Source organism: Gobius niger (genome assembly GCF_951799975.1).
Source record: "Gobius niger genome assembly, chromosome: 2".
In the NCBI taxonomy this organism is placed as follows: domain Eukaryota; kingdom Metazoa; phylum Chordata; class Actinopteri; order Gobiiformes; family Gobiidae; genus Gobius; species Gobius niger.
In genome coordinates this window covers 21,599,211-21,614,655 of record NC_136853.1, presented here as the reverse complement: position 1 = coordinate 21,614,655, position 15,445 = coordinate 21,599,211, and the positions used below count along the sequence as shown (strand labels likewise).

The window sequence follows — 15,445 nt, the reverse complement described above, 5'->3', positions numbered from 1 at the left end:
AGCTTCAGGGAACCACAGCCTCTTATAGCTTGTCTCCCAGGAAACAGAACCCATAACATGGCAGGTAATAGCCCATAATATATCCTCTGGGACCTCTGCTTGAGCTGCGAAGACTCTTTAGATCCTCCACACCAGCACCAGTCATGAGACCTTCTCCCAGGCCCTTACTGTGTGCCCTCAGTGGGATTTTTTAGGATATTTTTATGACATTTTTTTCTCTTCATGGTGTCCATGGCAGATCATTTGATATTAGTCACACTGTTGTAGAAGAGTAAAAGTTCAAGAAGTTTGTTTTTCCAGTAAAGAGCGTCTCCAACTTCACGCAGCTCAAGTGCGCATTGCACAACAACAGAGGCCGGGAGGTCTAAGGACAAGAAGCTGTGATTAGTGACCAGAAATGCATTCAATATTTAAACTCACACCATTTTAAATCAGTCCAGAGACTTACCAAAGCCAGGCATTTTCATGATGATTATCCGTGATATGGAAAGCAACAGAGTCAATCCAAGATCAATCCAAGAACAGTCAATCCAAGAACAGTGTCAATCCAAGAACAGTGTCAATCCAAGCAGTACAGTGTTCCCGGTGTTTCTTTGTGTGGCTTGTTTGTTGTTAAAATGAAAGTATGCTGTTTCTTATATAGCAGCGGTGACGCAGCAGCAGCAGTGGTGGTGACGTAGCAGCTCGAGGAATCCCCTGAAATTAGAGCCAGGTTCCTCCTACTTTTTACTGCTGTGTTTACTATAATAGGCCTTATTTCGTCAATAAAACCAATTACATCAAAGTACTACATCAACAGTCCTTTTGTTAATACGCTTCTGGCTTACTTCATTAATTTACAGCAAATAGTCAGTACTTCACATTGGCTATTAAAAAGTGTTTATAAATCATATAAGGCTGTTAAAGTTGTCAAATTGTACAATACATCTGCAAACAGTTCAAGGTAAAGCACAGATCTTTTGTTTCTCAGTATAAAATGATGTATGTCACTCTTGTGGCTATAGTTTACTCTCATGACTCGTGATCTCTCCTTGTTGTCCCAGAAAAAACTAATATTATGAAACAGCGCGCAAAAACAAGTGCTGTACATTTGTCTCCGTATAATCTAGTTATGATAAGATAAACACTCTTGACGCAGGACCTCACCTGTTTGTTTTCATCAGAATGTACAGGTGCTCGTCATATCATTAGAGTGTCATGAAAAAGTGCATTTACTTCTGTTGTTCAGCTTAAACTGTGGATCTAATATGACAGACTCTTTACATGCAAAGTGGGACATGTAGCCTTTATTTCTTATCATTTTGATTATCATGGCTCAGCTGGTAAAAACAAATTACAATCTTTTAAAAATGGACTGTGAGCCATAATAATGAAAATGATAACAAATAAAGGCTATATCTATGTATTGAGTCTATATCATATTTTGTTTCACATTTGAAGTTGAACTACAGTAAATGCACCTGTAAGGGGTTGTGTAAGAAGCACATATTTTTGTTTTGCCCATTGTGTTGGAGGCGGTATCAGCTTCTGTTGGCACGTCATGTTTACAGGCAGTGACATGCTCTGCGGAGACAGGGAAGTGCTTTGGAAATTACTGCTGTGAGCTGTCAGGTCAGGTGATCCCAAGGAAAAAACCAAGTCACCCCATGTTCTAAAGTAGCATGCAGATGAGGGAAAAACAATGTTCTCTGTGTGCGGAAATCAAATATGAAACTAATTTGTCAATAGTGCAGCGTGGTCACATGGTTGATAAGCGGCTGTAAACGTTTCTCACACTCGTCACAGCCTCATGAACCCGGGCTGAGGCAAAAATGATACTTTGATCAGGTTTGCTACAGGGAACAGCAGGAAAGCCATGGGGTTATGAGGCTGTGTGTGGTGTGTGTGTCTCTCAAAGTTATGACATAAAGTAGTGCTAGTGCAGATCTCCGTTCTTCACCTCCAGGGGGCAGCAAAGTTACACCCCGTCTCTTCTGATCGTTCCTGTGATTGTGAAAACGCTCACAGCCCACGCAGGTCACAGTTTCAAAGAAGTGGCAGTGGCAGTGGCCGTGCTCCGGGCTCGTGAACATGAAACACCTTCACTTTAAGGATAATTTCTGGGTGAGTTTATTTTTTTTAATTTTTTTATTACTCCTTTAAACCTGCACGTCGCTTATCCTGAATGTATCTGGCATTTCAGCTGTTTTAGTCTTTTATAGCTAATAGTTGAAAATGAAATGGCAAATTTATGGTGCTGTTGGTAGAGCGGGTCGTCACGTGATCAGAAGGTCGTGGTTTCGAACCCCATGTGTCGTTGTGTCCTTGCGCAAAACACTTCACCCACCTTACCTGCGGTGTGTCGGTGTATGGATGAGTGTGTGACTGGTTCCCTGATGTAAAGCGCTTTGGGCCTAATGAAGGTAGAAAAGCGCTATATGAGACCATTTACCTCTTAACCCCCACCTGGACCGAGCACATATTCTCCAGCTTTATCCAAATCTAAAAGCTTCTCGACTATATGCCTCATTTGAAAGCTAAGACCTACAAAACTTCCTTCAATTTTGTTGCGTTTTTAATCATCTTTTCATTGCCACACTTTTTAGTTTTTTGTCATGGTCTTATAACAGTGATCAAGCCAGAAAAATGTGACCAAAACATGTCAAATAAGCAACAAAAACATGATGAAAGCACAACCAACAAGAAAAATCATAACAAGGACGAAGAGTTTTGTAGGTCTTAGCTTTCAAATGAGGCTGTACGCTCCAGTCGAGAAGCTTTAAGATTCGGGTAAAGTAAAGAAAATGAGCTAAGAGGATAAACAGCAGCATATTCTCTGTTCCAGCCACAGCTTTGTTAAAGTACAGAGAGTTATAGGACAAAACCTTCATATTTAAGTTTACTCTCTGTCTATTGTGACAATGTGGCTCACAGTCTGTATAACACAATTGTTACTTTCATGTTGATTTTATGCAGAACAATGAATTAACCAGCACAGTCGGCTACGATGCCATTATTCAGTATCACAATGAGGGGAAAAGGACATGTAAGGAGGTGGAAGACTTCATGAAAGCCAGGTAACAGTAACATGCTCTTATATGTTCTCTGCCATTCAAAAGACACTTTCTTTTTTTTACCTTATAGAGCTGGGATTGAAGAAAAATATGCAAAAGACTTACTTGGTCTGTCAAAGAAAGTGTGTGGTCATAATGAAATGAAGTAAGTAAGGTTCTGCATTATTTATTATTATATATAGCATATTGTCGGTTTATGAGCAATACACGAAAATACCCCTGAAATTACTCTATGGCACAGAAACATATTGAAATTATTCACTGTACTCCCCTTTGTTGAGTAACTCATCTTAGTCATAGCATCAACTTCAGTTCCTTTTCTGTCAGCCGTCACATGACCAGTGTGGTATTGTGGATGTGTCAGTCTGTAGGAAGAGGAAGATTCAAATCACCTTTCATCATAAACGTTCATTCATGTAACAGTCTGTAATATCATTTTCATGATCCCTTTCAAGCACGTTAAAAAGGTCCCTGGACATTTTCAAATTGCGTAAGTGCATCTGCTTCACTTCTCTTTTCTCATATGCAAAGAATAAAGTAAAGTACATGTGACTGATGGTTATTCATTTGGCCGTGAAGAGATGGAGCATGTGAGCCTTGCCCATTTGCACCTCGCACAAAGCATGAGAGAGGAAGCCCGAAAGCTGGAGGAATTCAGGGAAAAACAAAAAGAAGCCAGGAAGAAGGTGTGTGTTTTATTCATATGATATATATCTTTATGTTCTCCTTGAAATCTTCTTCACGTCGCCAACAGATAGAACAGCACATGGATGCTCTCCACAAACAGAAGGCCTCACAGTTCAAGAAAACAGTGGACGTGAGTAACAGGAATCTGATGTGGAACATAAAATGGTAGATATGATGGATTTGAATATGAAAAAGGAGAAGCTGCAGAAGAAGTCAAATAATAGAGCTGCATTTGACTGCATGTGTCGCTCACTGGACATGGACATTGACCCCATTAACATTATTGGAGGCTGTGTTGTGAGTCATTTTAATGTGTGGACATTTCCTGCAGTCAAAGAAAACCTATGAGCAAAAGTGCAGAGATAAAGAAGAGGCCGATCAAAATGTGTATCGAAACACCAACAACCCAAAGCATATCGAGAAGGTAGTGTCAACTTTTTTATTTTATTGTTTAAAAACATATTATACATTATGTAAATCTTCTGTGTAACGGTTTCCTCTTGTTTGTTGTTTTAGCTGCATGCAAAAGCACAGCAGGCCAAGCTAAACGCAGAAGAAGCCGGTGAGCTGATTGAACGTTGTTGTTTTGTTTGATTGAGTTTAACATGGTCATTAAAATCTCAGATAGGTTATACCAGCAGAGTCTGTCCACCCTGGGTAATATCCGAGATGAATGGCAGAAGGAACATGTTTATTCATGTGAGGTAAGGGTTGTTATAAGTCCTGTGTGAAATGGCCTTGATTACTATTGAAGATGTTTTGTGACAGATGCTGGAAAAGCAGGCGAATGACAGAATAAACTTCATCAGACACACAGTCTGGTTCCATTTAAACCTCCTGTCCCAGCAGAGCGTGACCAGTGACGAGGTACAGACCACTTTAAAACAATGGGTTTTTCAGCGTGAGCTAAATGGTTCAAAACCGCCTGAACCCAGCACATTTCCTCCAGGTCGGCTTTACCCAAATCTAAACGTGTCTGGAATGGAGGGGTTACAGCCTACAGCCCAGTGTAAAGTTAAACTAAAGACCTACGAAATGGATCTACACTGATCTTTTTCCTCGCGTTCTTGCCATGTTCTTTTTCATCTATTTTTTTTTATCACACTGTTGAGTTTTTGTCCCCCTTTTGTTATATTTTCATAATTTTTTTTGTAGCTATTTTTCTTGATTTTTTTGTGGCTTTTATAATTGTGTTTTCATCACATTTGCTGCACTTCCATCTGTTTTTTGTCACATATTTGATGAATTTTTGTTGCTTTTTTGCAGCATTTTGGCCACTTTTTGTTGCATTTTCATCTCTGTTTTCCTTCTTTTTTTTTTGTCGCTATTTTGAACTAAGCCAAACTGGAGAAAATGTTAGGGTTAAGAGGTAAATAAAAAACACAAGTTTCACTGTATATGAATATGCCGTTTCTCATTTGAAAGCCGAGATCCTCCAGCTTGAACCACGCATCTCTGGGATTGTGTGGACTTTTGTGTTCACTTCCAAATTTGGCAAACTTAAGAGTGGGGCTCCTTCTGCTTTATGATTGGATAATAATGTAAACATGAGCAACTATTACATCAAATCACTTATGAAATGCATACCCTTAAATGTGTCCCATTCATATCAAAGTTATACCATGCATGTGCTTTACAGCTGTATGAGGAAGTTAGGAAGTCGCTGGAACAATGTGACATTCAAGAGGATATCGAACACTTTATAATTCTCCGACGAACAGGCGACAAACCACCTGGTATGAATGTTTACCAGCCGATCATCAACAACCTGTGCTTTGTAGCTTATTCCTCTTCTCAATTCTCTCCTCAGCTCCACTTGTGTATGAAAACTTCTACAGCGGTCAGAGGACTGCACACGCAACTCCTCCCCCGCCTCGAATGCCACCTCCAGTGAACAGGTAGTTCATTTTCCAACCTTAAGTCAATCCTAATCAGCTATTACATCCTCATTTGTTAAAGTGCTTAATCATTCAAAGGAGAGAGGTGCCTGCAGTTCCAGGAAGTCACCCTGGTATGTCTGAGCTGTCATTGTGTTTACATAATCCATTGCTTTAGGAGTCAAAATAATCTATGTCTTAAAGGAGATGGGATCTATTCCACTGTGCAAGACGGGGGCTACAGTCTCGTCCGGAACTAGTGCGACAGCTTCGAAAGGGGTGTGAAAAACAACCGCCGCCGTGCCAACATCATGTGTGCAAACTTCTGACATTTGTCCTATCAGCTGTCGATTCTCAGTGTTGTGGTACTTGCTTTTGTCAGCGTGAAGCTGATAAACCTCTTTGCTTTGTGTGCATTTTCAGAACACAAGGACATTTCTGGTTAGTCATAAAAGGTGTATTTTTTTTTACAGCAAATAAACATATTTTAGATTACTCAGTGTTTGTTTCATGAGTCAACACTAACACCTTGTGCTGGACATTTACACTTTACTTTCAATATTACATTGTTGTTTTAAAATCAGCATGATAGACAGTGAAGTCCATTTCATTGGGATTGCGAATACTGTCCATTGCAGTGTTATGATAAACAGATGGAGAAATGTGTGCAGAAGTCACTGTGCATACTCCGATTTGATCAACTCCAGAAGGATCTGAATCGTCCTCTCATCTGCAGCAGTGAAACGGCAAAATCAGTCGTCAAGTAGAAGAAATCTGACCAAAAAAATGCACTTTTGTAAATTTACCTTCCAGATTTAACTTGGGGTTCTCCATCTTCTTCTCAAGCACAGCATCAAGTAGCCTTCGTAGGTGCTTAAAAATGACACCTATCCGAACAGGAGCCTAGCCCAGTGATACAGACGAAGAATAATGAGTTAGTGCATGAAGACCCTTCAATTCATTATTTGACCTCTGACCTGGAAGTGCATCCATCCATCCAATGTGATTAGTCTTTCTCTGTGCTGAATGTCTATGTCACCACCAAACAGCAGCATAGGGAAGGGAGTTATCAGAGTGGTGTCCCTCAAATAGATCTTGGTGTATTTGACCTTAAATAAAGAGAATATAAATGTTCATGGAAGAACTTTTATGCTTGTATGACATTTGCCAAATACCTTTTCCTGGTAAAGAAGCCACCCGTGTGTCTGTAGGTTTCGGTTCACAGATGAGGGATGGACCTGGGCCTTTCCTTGGGGCGTCTCCACACTGCAGGCGACACGGTCCAGCACATCCACAGACGGAGTGCACACAAGCTTAGCCACGCTGTCGTACAACCCGGCCGTCAGCGCTGTGTTCAGGATGGAGATCTGCGCCCGGGACAGTGTGCCCGCATGGAGTTTGAAGCGACTAGAGTGGCGAGAAGACCAGAAACCCGCCTGCTCCATCATCTTCATCAGCTCGAGCTTTACATTCTGGAACAAAAAACAAACACTAAATCACAGTGACATGAACTTGGAGTAACTTTAGGTAAAAAGACAAAGTGGAAACGAACGCTACCTCTATTGTAACCAGGGCTGTACGATTGAGGAAGTGCGTTCTACAGTAGGACATTTCTGCTTTGTATCCTTCAGTTTGTGTGTTTTTCCACCTGCAAACAATGTCAGCCATGTCTGTTTAGTCGCTACATGAAATTGATAACGTATTTGACCTTAAAGCCACTCTTGCGGATCATTCCAGGTTACGGTATATTGTGACGACACAAGAACGAAACATGATCAGCTATACATCGACAATACTATTTTGGCAAACTGTGCTCAAAGCAAAGCAACATCTCCATGGAGACGAACTGATGATGTCCCACTCCCAGCAGAGTTACAAGTCAGACCTAACGAGAGGTTAGCCTGCACACACTATTTGAGGTATTTCTTTTACCAATTAAAAAGAATGTGACAAACATATGACATATCTTATTCTATTTAACGGGGAAAGTGTTCTGCTCTGTGGATTTAAGGAAGCTCGGAGCTGATTACTGATTAAGCAAGTTTGGGAGGTGAGGCGGGGCACACCCATAACAATCATCGGTTAAACACAGGGTTAGCCCAGACGCAAACAGGGTTTCTTGTTATGAGTCAATTACATGTTTGACGCTAAACCTTTTGCAGAGTCAGAGAGTATTTTGGGCCTGTTCAAATTCATGTAACACTTAAAACACTTTTCACTAGTTTTCCTTTCTTTCTGATAAATAACAACACAGAACAGTATTCACACACACACACACACAGACACACAAATGTCCTTAATATTACCCAAGATAGGCGTTGTATAAGGTCAAGTGGTCAGAGTTGGCAAAGGAAAGTGCAGCTTTAGCCAGGTTGGCTTCATCTTTTCGGTTTATTGGTGTGGAAAAGGGAGACTTTTCTGCAATAGCAGCAGCGATGGTTGCCTGAAAAGAAAAAAAAAATTCATTCATTCCACATTCATCTGTGACAAACATGGATGTAAATACGAGCATTTGTATATGTATATGTGAAACTTACAATAGGCTCCAGGCAGCCAAGGATGGCTCCATAGATGAGCATTTTACCAATCTTCACATTGACAGGCAGGCCAGCGAGATGGTGTCCCAGGGGAGTCAGCACATGATCATTGGGGAGACATGCGCCGATTTTCCTCAACAGATTAACAGCATTGTTCACTGACTGAGGCTGCGGGGGGTCCAAAGCTTGTCCCAGGAAGTCCTCTGGAGAGCCGTACTGACACTTCTAATGGGACACATGGGAGAGAGAGAGAAACAGAGCATGAGTTTATAGAACAGCAGATTTTAAACTCAGGTTTCAGTAGTAACAGGTGTACCATTATATGCAGACAGAGCTCCTCTAGTGGGACGCGAAGTATTTCTGGTACAGAGTAATCCATGAAGCTTTGGAACCTAAAGGTGAAAAACAGACAACTCTAATTGAAACTGTATGGACTGTATGTTCAGTATGAAGTATGTTATACAGCCTGTAGTTTAAACCTGTATTTTGCATAGAGTCTGAAGCAGAATCCATTTCGAACACGACCTGCTCGGCCCTGCCTCTGGAGGGCGCTGGCTTTAGAAACAAATGTTTCAACCAGTGAGCTCATTTGGCTGCTTTCGTGATATCTAAAAAAAGATTGGACATTATTGTTTCCAAATCAGTCTCAATATTAAATGTTATAATTCTCATGCTGTGCTGTATTGTGTAACTTACTTATTCTCCTTAGTTTTCCCAGTGTCAATGACAAAGACCACATCCGGTATAGTGACACCGGTCTCTGCAATATTGGTTGACAATACAATCTAAACAAGAAATCAGCGTAACAATAATTGATGCCCAGTTTTTTGATCACATTTTAAAATCAGCAGTACCTTTCTTATTCCAGCAGGAGGCACTGTAAACGCAGCAGCTTGATCCTTAGATGAGAGGGTGGAATGAAGCGCCACAATCTTGTACCTGTGAACATAATGAAAGCAAAAGTAGGGAGTTTGATGAACAGTATTGTTGCCTTTGAAATACATAACTCCATGTTTTACCTGTTTTTGTCTTTAAAATTCTTGTCAGATGAGAGCAAGTCATACAACTGCTGAATGTGGGCAAGGCCTGGGAGGAACACGAGAACTGCCCCATCCACCTCTGCAAACTGAGGTGATTTATCTTGTGTGGAATAGAATAAGAAAACACTCTTAAATACAGTTTTCATATGTTAGCAATGGTACGGTATGAGATGTACCTAGATAATATATAAGGCCCAGCAGTAAGTCCATATTGATTTTATTGGGATTCATGTACTGAAGCACATGCTTGGTTCTGTTGCTGAAATGATCCAAGTCTGGACCAAGATCCCAACCAAGAGAGTCTTTTGTAATCACTTCCTGAATACACAAACAACCAAAGTTATATATTATACAAAGATGTATAATGTTATATGTTACTCCAGAGTCATTACTACCTGATGTTGTACTGTCTTTCCTCCCTTTTGAGTGATAGAAATACTGACTTCCTCTTCTTCTTCCATGATTCTCTGACAGTACTCGGAGTCTTTTTCAAGGACATATCCAGTCTCCTCCACGATGTCTTCTAAATGAAAGACCTAACACACACAAAACTAAGTCTGACGGATAATTGCAAGAAAGATCGTGACCAGAACTTACCTCAACCGGAAAAGTCCGACCGGGAATTGTGATGACAGGGCAACGGTTAAAATAACTTGAGAATTTGTGACAGTCAACTGTGGCACTCATGAGAATGAGCTGCAAATCTGATCTCCTCTGAACAACATCCTTAAGAATAGTCAGAAGGAAGTCTGACTGGACACTGCGCTCATGAACCTGCGACGGGGAAAATGCACAAACTGTGACCTGGAGTACTGTGTGGAGTGTATACGGTGAATAGAAACCTTTGAATACCTCATCGACTATTATATGTGTCAGGGAGCTGAGGTGTCGGTCCTGCTGAAGTTTCCTCAATAAAACCCCGGTGGTGCAGTAGAGAAGGCGGGTCCATTCACCTGAAAAATTCTCCATTCGGATCTGATATCCACAGAGCGAAGACTAAAAACAAAATATCATTCCAGTTATTTGTTCCGAGCTTCAAAATGGTGCAATGGTTTTGTGCTCAATTAATTTTTTTTTGAATACCTTGGATCCTGGTCCCTCCTCACAGCCCAGTTCCTCACTCACTCTGCAGGCTAAGCTCATAGCAGATATCCTCCGAGGCTGGGTTACCACGATGTTGCATGGCTGTGGTCCTTTTCCTGAGGTCAGCATTTGCTCCAGTACAAATTGCGGTATCTGGGTACTCTTTCCGCTGCCAGTCTCTCCAGCAACGACCACAATAGGATGACGCTGCAAAGCCTCTAAGACATGATGCCGGTGTTGGAAAACAGGTAGCTGCTCTCGCTCCGCCTTGAAAGTCACAAGAGTTAATGAGCTTCAGGGGATGGCAGAGTAAACTAAATATTTACTTGAGCAACATCACTTAAAGCAGAACGAAGTAACTCATGCCCTAGAGGCCTGTCGTAGCATGTTTTTTTTACTCATTAATTGTCCGTAAGAGTAAATACTACGCTGACAGAAAAGACAAAGGGACAGAGGGATGTTGCACATCCAATCACACTATGGAGATATTTTTTTTCATTCAAACTTGGCTGTAAATACTGTTTCAATGGTGCTAGCCTGAAGTTAGCTTTGTCCGTTAGCCTGTTAGCTTCTTCTTTGTGATTCTATAAGTGTGTGTTGCAACTCCGGATCGGAGCAGGGAGAGTTGCAATTGTGGTTTTCTGGCCAGAGACACCAGGGAGAGATGAAAGAGACCCCAATCATCCCATTAACACTTGTATTACCCCCGGAGGGACTACGGAAAGGATTTAAGATAAACAAGTTACTTAGTTCTTCTTTTACTCAAGTAGAAGTGTAGTAATCCAAACAATTGCACATAAAACATAAAATAATAAGACTATTCAGATATTTGTATATTAAATTTCTTTAAAAAATTATATTTTTTTGTCATATACAGATGAACTACGTAATATGTTGCTCAAGAAAGAGTACTGTTATTTCAAAATGATATTACAGAAGTAGAAGTAAAAAGTACTGAATTATAAAACTACTGTACTAACCACATCTGACAAGCTCTAAACTAAAAAACAAACAACACTATTAAGTACTACTGTATTAGACAAAAAAAAGCTACCTGTAATTTCTGGGCCCGTGGTGATTTCTTGAGCTTTAAAAGGAGCTCTTTAGCAGCCTCTAATGATGCAATGCTTTTCTTTCCCCCTTCATTGTTGTCACTTTTACACTTCTGAAAGTCCCTTGCATCTCCCAAATCCAACGCTGCCAAGTTTTCCCATGAATCCTCAGGCTCTTGATCTTCCTCCTTGCCCACCGTCGGCAGAGGCTGAGCTCCAGGCGCTTGGTTTTGCTGCTGTTTGAGTTTCGTGAGAAGTCGAGAAATAAACTGGTCTCTGGGTTTGTTGGCAGCAGTGCGACTCTCCTCCTGCTGCTGTAGTTCACTGTCTCTCCACTCCAGCCACACGTCCCTGTAGGTGGGAGGTAGCAGCTGATGCACCGACTGAGGAAAAAAAAAAAAAACAGTTGTTGATTTTTTTGTGAACAAATACAACTTAAGAGGACATGTGGATGGGCCGATTCGTTACCTGGCCTTTTACCAAGTTGTACAATGCAAGGGTTGCTGCTAGATGTTGTGCCTGCATGCTGTCCTCAGTCACAATAGTGGGACAAGCTTCAAACACATCCTCCAGCCGTTGAATTCGCACTCTAACAAAGGAAAAGCATGATTATTTATAAAATGATCATATTTCGTGACTACCCGGGAACACAGACGACGACACAACAGTGGTGGGTCTCATCAAACTACAGGAGTGAGCGGAGCAGCCTGGCCACATGGAGCACACAGACAATCTCTCCCAAAGGGCACGATCTTCCACTTGGTGCAACTACAGTGCTGGTACAGACGAGGCTGGTATCTTGTATGCTCACCTTCTGCCTCGGCCGGTGGATAAGGGGCATCTGAGGCGTGGTGAGCCGTAATGCTTCCTATTAGCAGCCTCTCCTCATCTCTTCCTCCCCTTTACTGACATTTACCATAGTCTCCTGGTTTGGCAGGGCAGTAAAATCACAGGCCAACAACAAACCAATTTGTGTCAGCATTACAGTAAAGCAGTGCATCGTGTCTGTCATAAGATCACAGATGACTATAGCCATCCACTGTCCCATCACTTTGAGCTCCTTCCATCACGGCAGAGATACAGACGAAGAAAAATGTGTACAGGAATTATTTTGTGCCGTTTGCTATCAAGGAGCAGAATAAGTTGTAACCGCTAATGTCGGTCAGTGTGTTCTGTTCCTTTTCTTTTGATTAAGTGAATCTGCTGCGTCTGCAATGAACTGATTTTATAATGGACTTTTAATGTATTATGTATCTTTATTACATTGCTATGCTATGCTATGCTGTGCTATGCTATGCTATGCTATTCTATTCTATTCGCCTTTCACCATGCGCGTCTGTCCAGCCCACGTCCAACCCACTTACTGGGTCAGGTCTAGGGCTGATGATTTCACAGAGTGCCCTCCCCCCCCCCCATCAGCAGCAGTCTACAGCCCTACGTTTAGAAACACAAGATCAGGTCCGAAATGTGGGTCCGAAACACCACAACAAAAGGAGATTAGACTTTTGTAGAGTGCACATTCAGCATGCTCCTGACAATCAACTGAGCTGCTGTTGAGGAGAAAGCCACCAGCACAAAGTTCCTGGGTGTGTGCACATCCCAGGGAACCGATCCTGATCCACAAATACAACATCACTGGCCAAGAAACGACAGCATCTCTACTTTCTCTGTAAATTGTTACCATGGAGAGCATCCTGACCAGCTGCATCACCGTGTGGCACAACATCAGCACATACTGAGCACAACTGAGAAGATCATTGGCGCCCCCTCCTCTCCAGTCAGCACATTTGCTCCAACTATATTTCATCTTTTAATCCTTTAAGTATGAACACCAATTTCATTACCCAAGAAACCCATATACCTGCATTTCCAGTATCGTCCAGCAGCGACCTTGTGAAAAGCCGGTGGGGGGCTCTTGGGGAGGTTCTTTCTGACCCAATCGATGAGAAACTGCTTGGGAGATTTTCCTGTCCAGCTGCGAGCAGTATAATCGAAATTACGTACATCTTTTGGCTCGTGTTTTTTAACTGTAAAAGACAGTCAGGTTAGTCCTCCATTTCTTGTACATTAACATCGAGAATATTGATTTAGGGGCAAACCTTTTTCAGCAGGGGGCTCTTTTTCAGCTTTTTCAAACAATTGGAATCCCAAACCTTCTTTGTCATCAGAGGCTGGAAGAGTTTTGCGGTCTTTTGCGGGTGCATCGCTCACTTTAATAGCAGGGTTAAATACGGGGTGGGATTCAAGCTGCTTCATTTCTAGCAAGAAGCAAAATATCAAATTTCAGTCTGTACTTAAACACATGTCAGGTCTTTTGTCGCACACAGACCTTGCTGTATGACACGTATCCGATCCTGTGCTGTTCTTTGACCCAGTTTGTCTCCTTTGGCTTTAGCAGCATTAGCCATTTCTTTGGTGTCATACAGCTGAGCAGTGAGGACCAAATACCGCTCGTTCTACAACATAACACCACAAACAATATTATAGAAATCAGTGAGAGCATGTGTGGTGGTAGATACATAGCTGCATTATTACAATAACTGCTTTTAACAGTCTCATTAGAACAAAAATGGAAATACTTGTAGAATAAATTGGCAGCTCAACTTACAGGGTCAAACTTTTCATCCATCTCAGGGTTGCGTGAGATTTTTGGTCCAACTTTTTGGTCTTCCTCCTCCTCCTCCTCCTCCTCATCAGAGCTTTGTTCTGCATACCTCAGGATCCAGTTTTTCACAGAGGCAGCTTCATCCTCAACCTGACAAAACACAAAAGTTGGTCAGAACGACACAGCATTAACCCCCCACAGAAAGCTATTTAAATCTTTTCAGTGCATACTTTGGTTGTTTTGGACGTTTTGGCTGATGCTTGAACACTCATTGTTGGTGTTTTCTGTTGAACAGGGGGCTGAAACTTAGGCCTGTTTCTTTGACTCTCCTCCTGCATTTGCTGGCAAAAGCCTTCTGGCAGCTCCTCTGTCATAAATACACAGTCAGAAATGCTTTATGCTAAACATGGCACTGACTACTTTGTCACCTACCATCTTTCAGGTTGAGGCAAAGCCAATCGAGAGCAGAGTGGAGATCGCCTCCATAGAGCACACTACTCTTCATCGACTCCTCAATGTGCTCCCTCTTAAAGTTGAACTTCTCCAGAGCGATGTAAAGATCCTGTATGCACAAAAATGCTCTTGGCCAGCACTGATTTATATTGCTTAAAAATCATAGCGATGCACAAGTCTTACCATTAATTTCTTGTTTGTGAGTCTGCCTGACACGGGCCCTTTGTTGGCATACTCTTGACAAAAATCATTAATCAGTCTGATGATTTTCCTCTCCAGGTCTCCTTGAATTGCCACCTGTCAAAATAAAAAAAATAATTGGCACCTGTCTTAAATTAAAGACCTGAATTTGCCACACACTGTACATTGTAACATTGTGAATGAATGAATGGGACTGAATTGAGATTCGTTCTGGGCACATAGTACAGTGCAGATGTAGAGACACACAATAGTGCAGAGTAAGTGCAGACTTGTCCAGTACAGTCAGATAAACCGACCCTGGGCAGGCCTTATGAAACAACACTCACTTTAAGAACTGACTTGTCAGAACCTGCATCCACTTGTGCTACATTGGCAAGACTGTAGTTTTTTGGAACTGCAGAGAAGGGGACACAAAGCTGGTGTCAGCGTTAAAGGTAACGATGTCTATAACAACACATCCCGTTGAGATTTGAAGAATGCGTTTCTTCCTGTGACATTGTTTACATCAGTGAAAGCAGCTGTAACATCATGTTTGAGACCTTTGGACTTGTTTTCTTGGGCTGGTTTGGTCGGCCTGCTGTTGGACGCCTGTATCTTCTGTTCTTCTGTCGTGGTGCTCCCTGACGCTGAGCCGGTCCTGGCTGTCGGTGCCGGACACCCCGCAGGAGCCGCCCCCGCCCCCCCTTTCTTCTTCTTTCCGCCCATCTGGATCCAGGGCAGGCCTCACCACAACTCCTGTGTAACGTGTCCAGTAACGCTGGATATACGGGCCCTGGACAGTGGATGAGTTTAATATGTGTCCCTCATCGTGGCCGACAGGCACAGCATCAACGCGGCCACCGTAGCGGAAGTGCCGT

At 42.1% G+C, this 15,445-nt stretch overlaps 2 protein-coding genes across 3 annotated transcripts; one reads left to right on the top strand and one right to left on the bottom strand.

Annotated features, from left to right (window-relative positions):
- Window positions 1-1,953: 1,953 nt before the first annotated feature.
- Window positions 1,954-5,913, top strand: pstpip2 (proline-serine-threonine phosphatase interacting protein 2). Of its 2 annotated transcripts, XM_079551968.1 has the most exons (13): window positions 1,954-2,103; window positions 2,956-3,056; window positions 3,124-3,198; window positions 3,509-3,543; window positions 3,633-3,739; window positions 3,808-3,870; window positions 4,072-4,164; window positions 4,257-4,302; window positions 4,365-4,444; window positions 4,509-4,607; window positions 5,380-5,476; window positions 5,551-5,751; window positions 5,822-5,912. In XM_079551968.1, the coding sequence occupies exons 1-12, from the start codon at window positions 2,071-2,073 to the stop codon at window positions 5,640-5,642; spliced, it is 921 nt and encodes a 306-aa protein (XP_079408094.1). In that variant the 5' UTR covers window positions 1,954-2,070; the 3' UTR covers window positions 5,643-5,751; window positions 5,822-5,912. The 2 variants fall into 2 exon arrangements, with proteins under 2 accessions (XP_079408094.1, XP_079408093.1); XM_079551967.1 differs by lacking the exon at window positions 3,509-3,543 and having other exon boundaries at window positions 3,592-3,739; window positions 5,822-5,913.
- A 186-nt stretch (window positions 5,914-6,099) lies between these two features.
- On the bottom strand, window positions 6,100-15,336 carry dhx29 (DEAH (Asp-Glu-Ala-His) box polypeptide 29). The gene is made up of 28 exons (XM_079551350.1): window positions 15,128-15,336; window positions 14,915-14,982; window positions 14,571-14,684; window positions 14,367-14,496; window positions 14,165-14,301; window positions 13,938-14,084; window positions 13,659-13,785; window positions 13,429-13,587; window positions 13,191-13,356; window positions 11,798-11,918; window positions 11,332-11,712; window positions 10,278-10,544; window positions 10,047-10,190; window positions 9,792-9,968; window positions 9,590-9,730; window positions 9,371-9,512; window positions 9,174-9,294; window positions 9,009-9,093; window positions 8,851-8,939; window positions 8,634-8,762; window positions 8,471-8,546; window positions 8,155-8,379; window positions 7,924-8,060; window positions 7,175-7,265; window positions 6,793-7,089; window positions 6,595-6,726; window positions 6,424-6,520; window positions 6,100-6,347 (listed from the first exon to the last, which is right to left on the bottom strand). The coding sequence occupies exons 1-28, from the start codon at window positions 15,291-15,293 to the stop codon at window positions 6,292-6,294; spliced, it is 4,122 nt and encodes a 1,373-aa protein (XP_079407476.1). The 5' UTR covers window positions 15,294-15,336; the 3' UTR covers window positions 6,100-6,291.
- Between the last annotated feature and the right edge of the window lie 109 nt (window positions 15,337-15,445).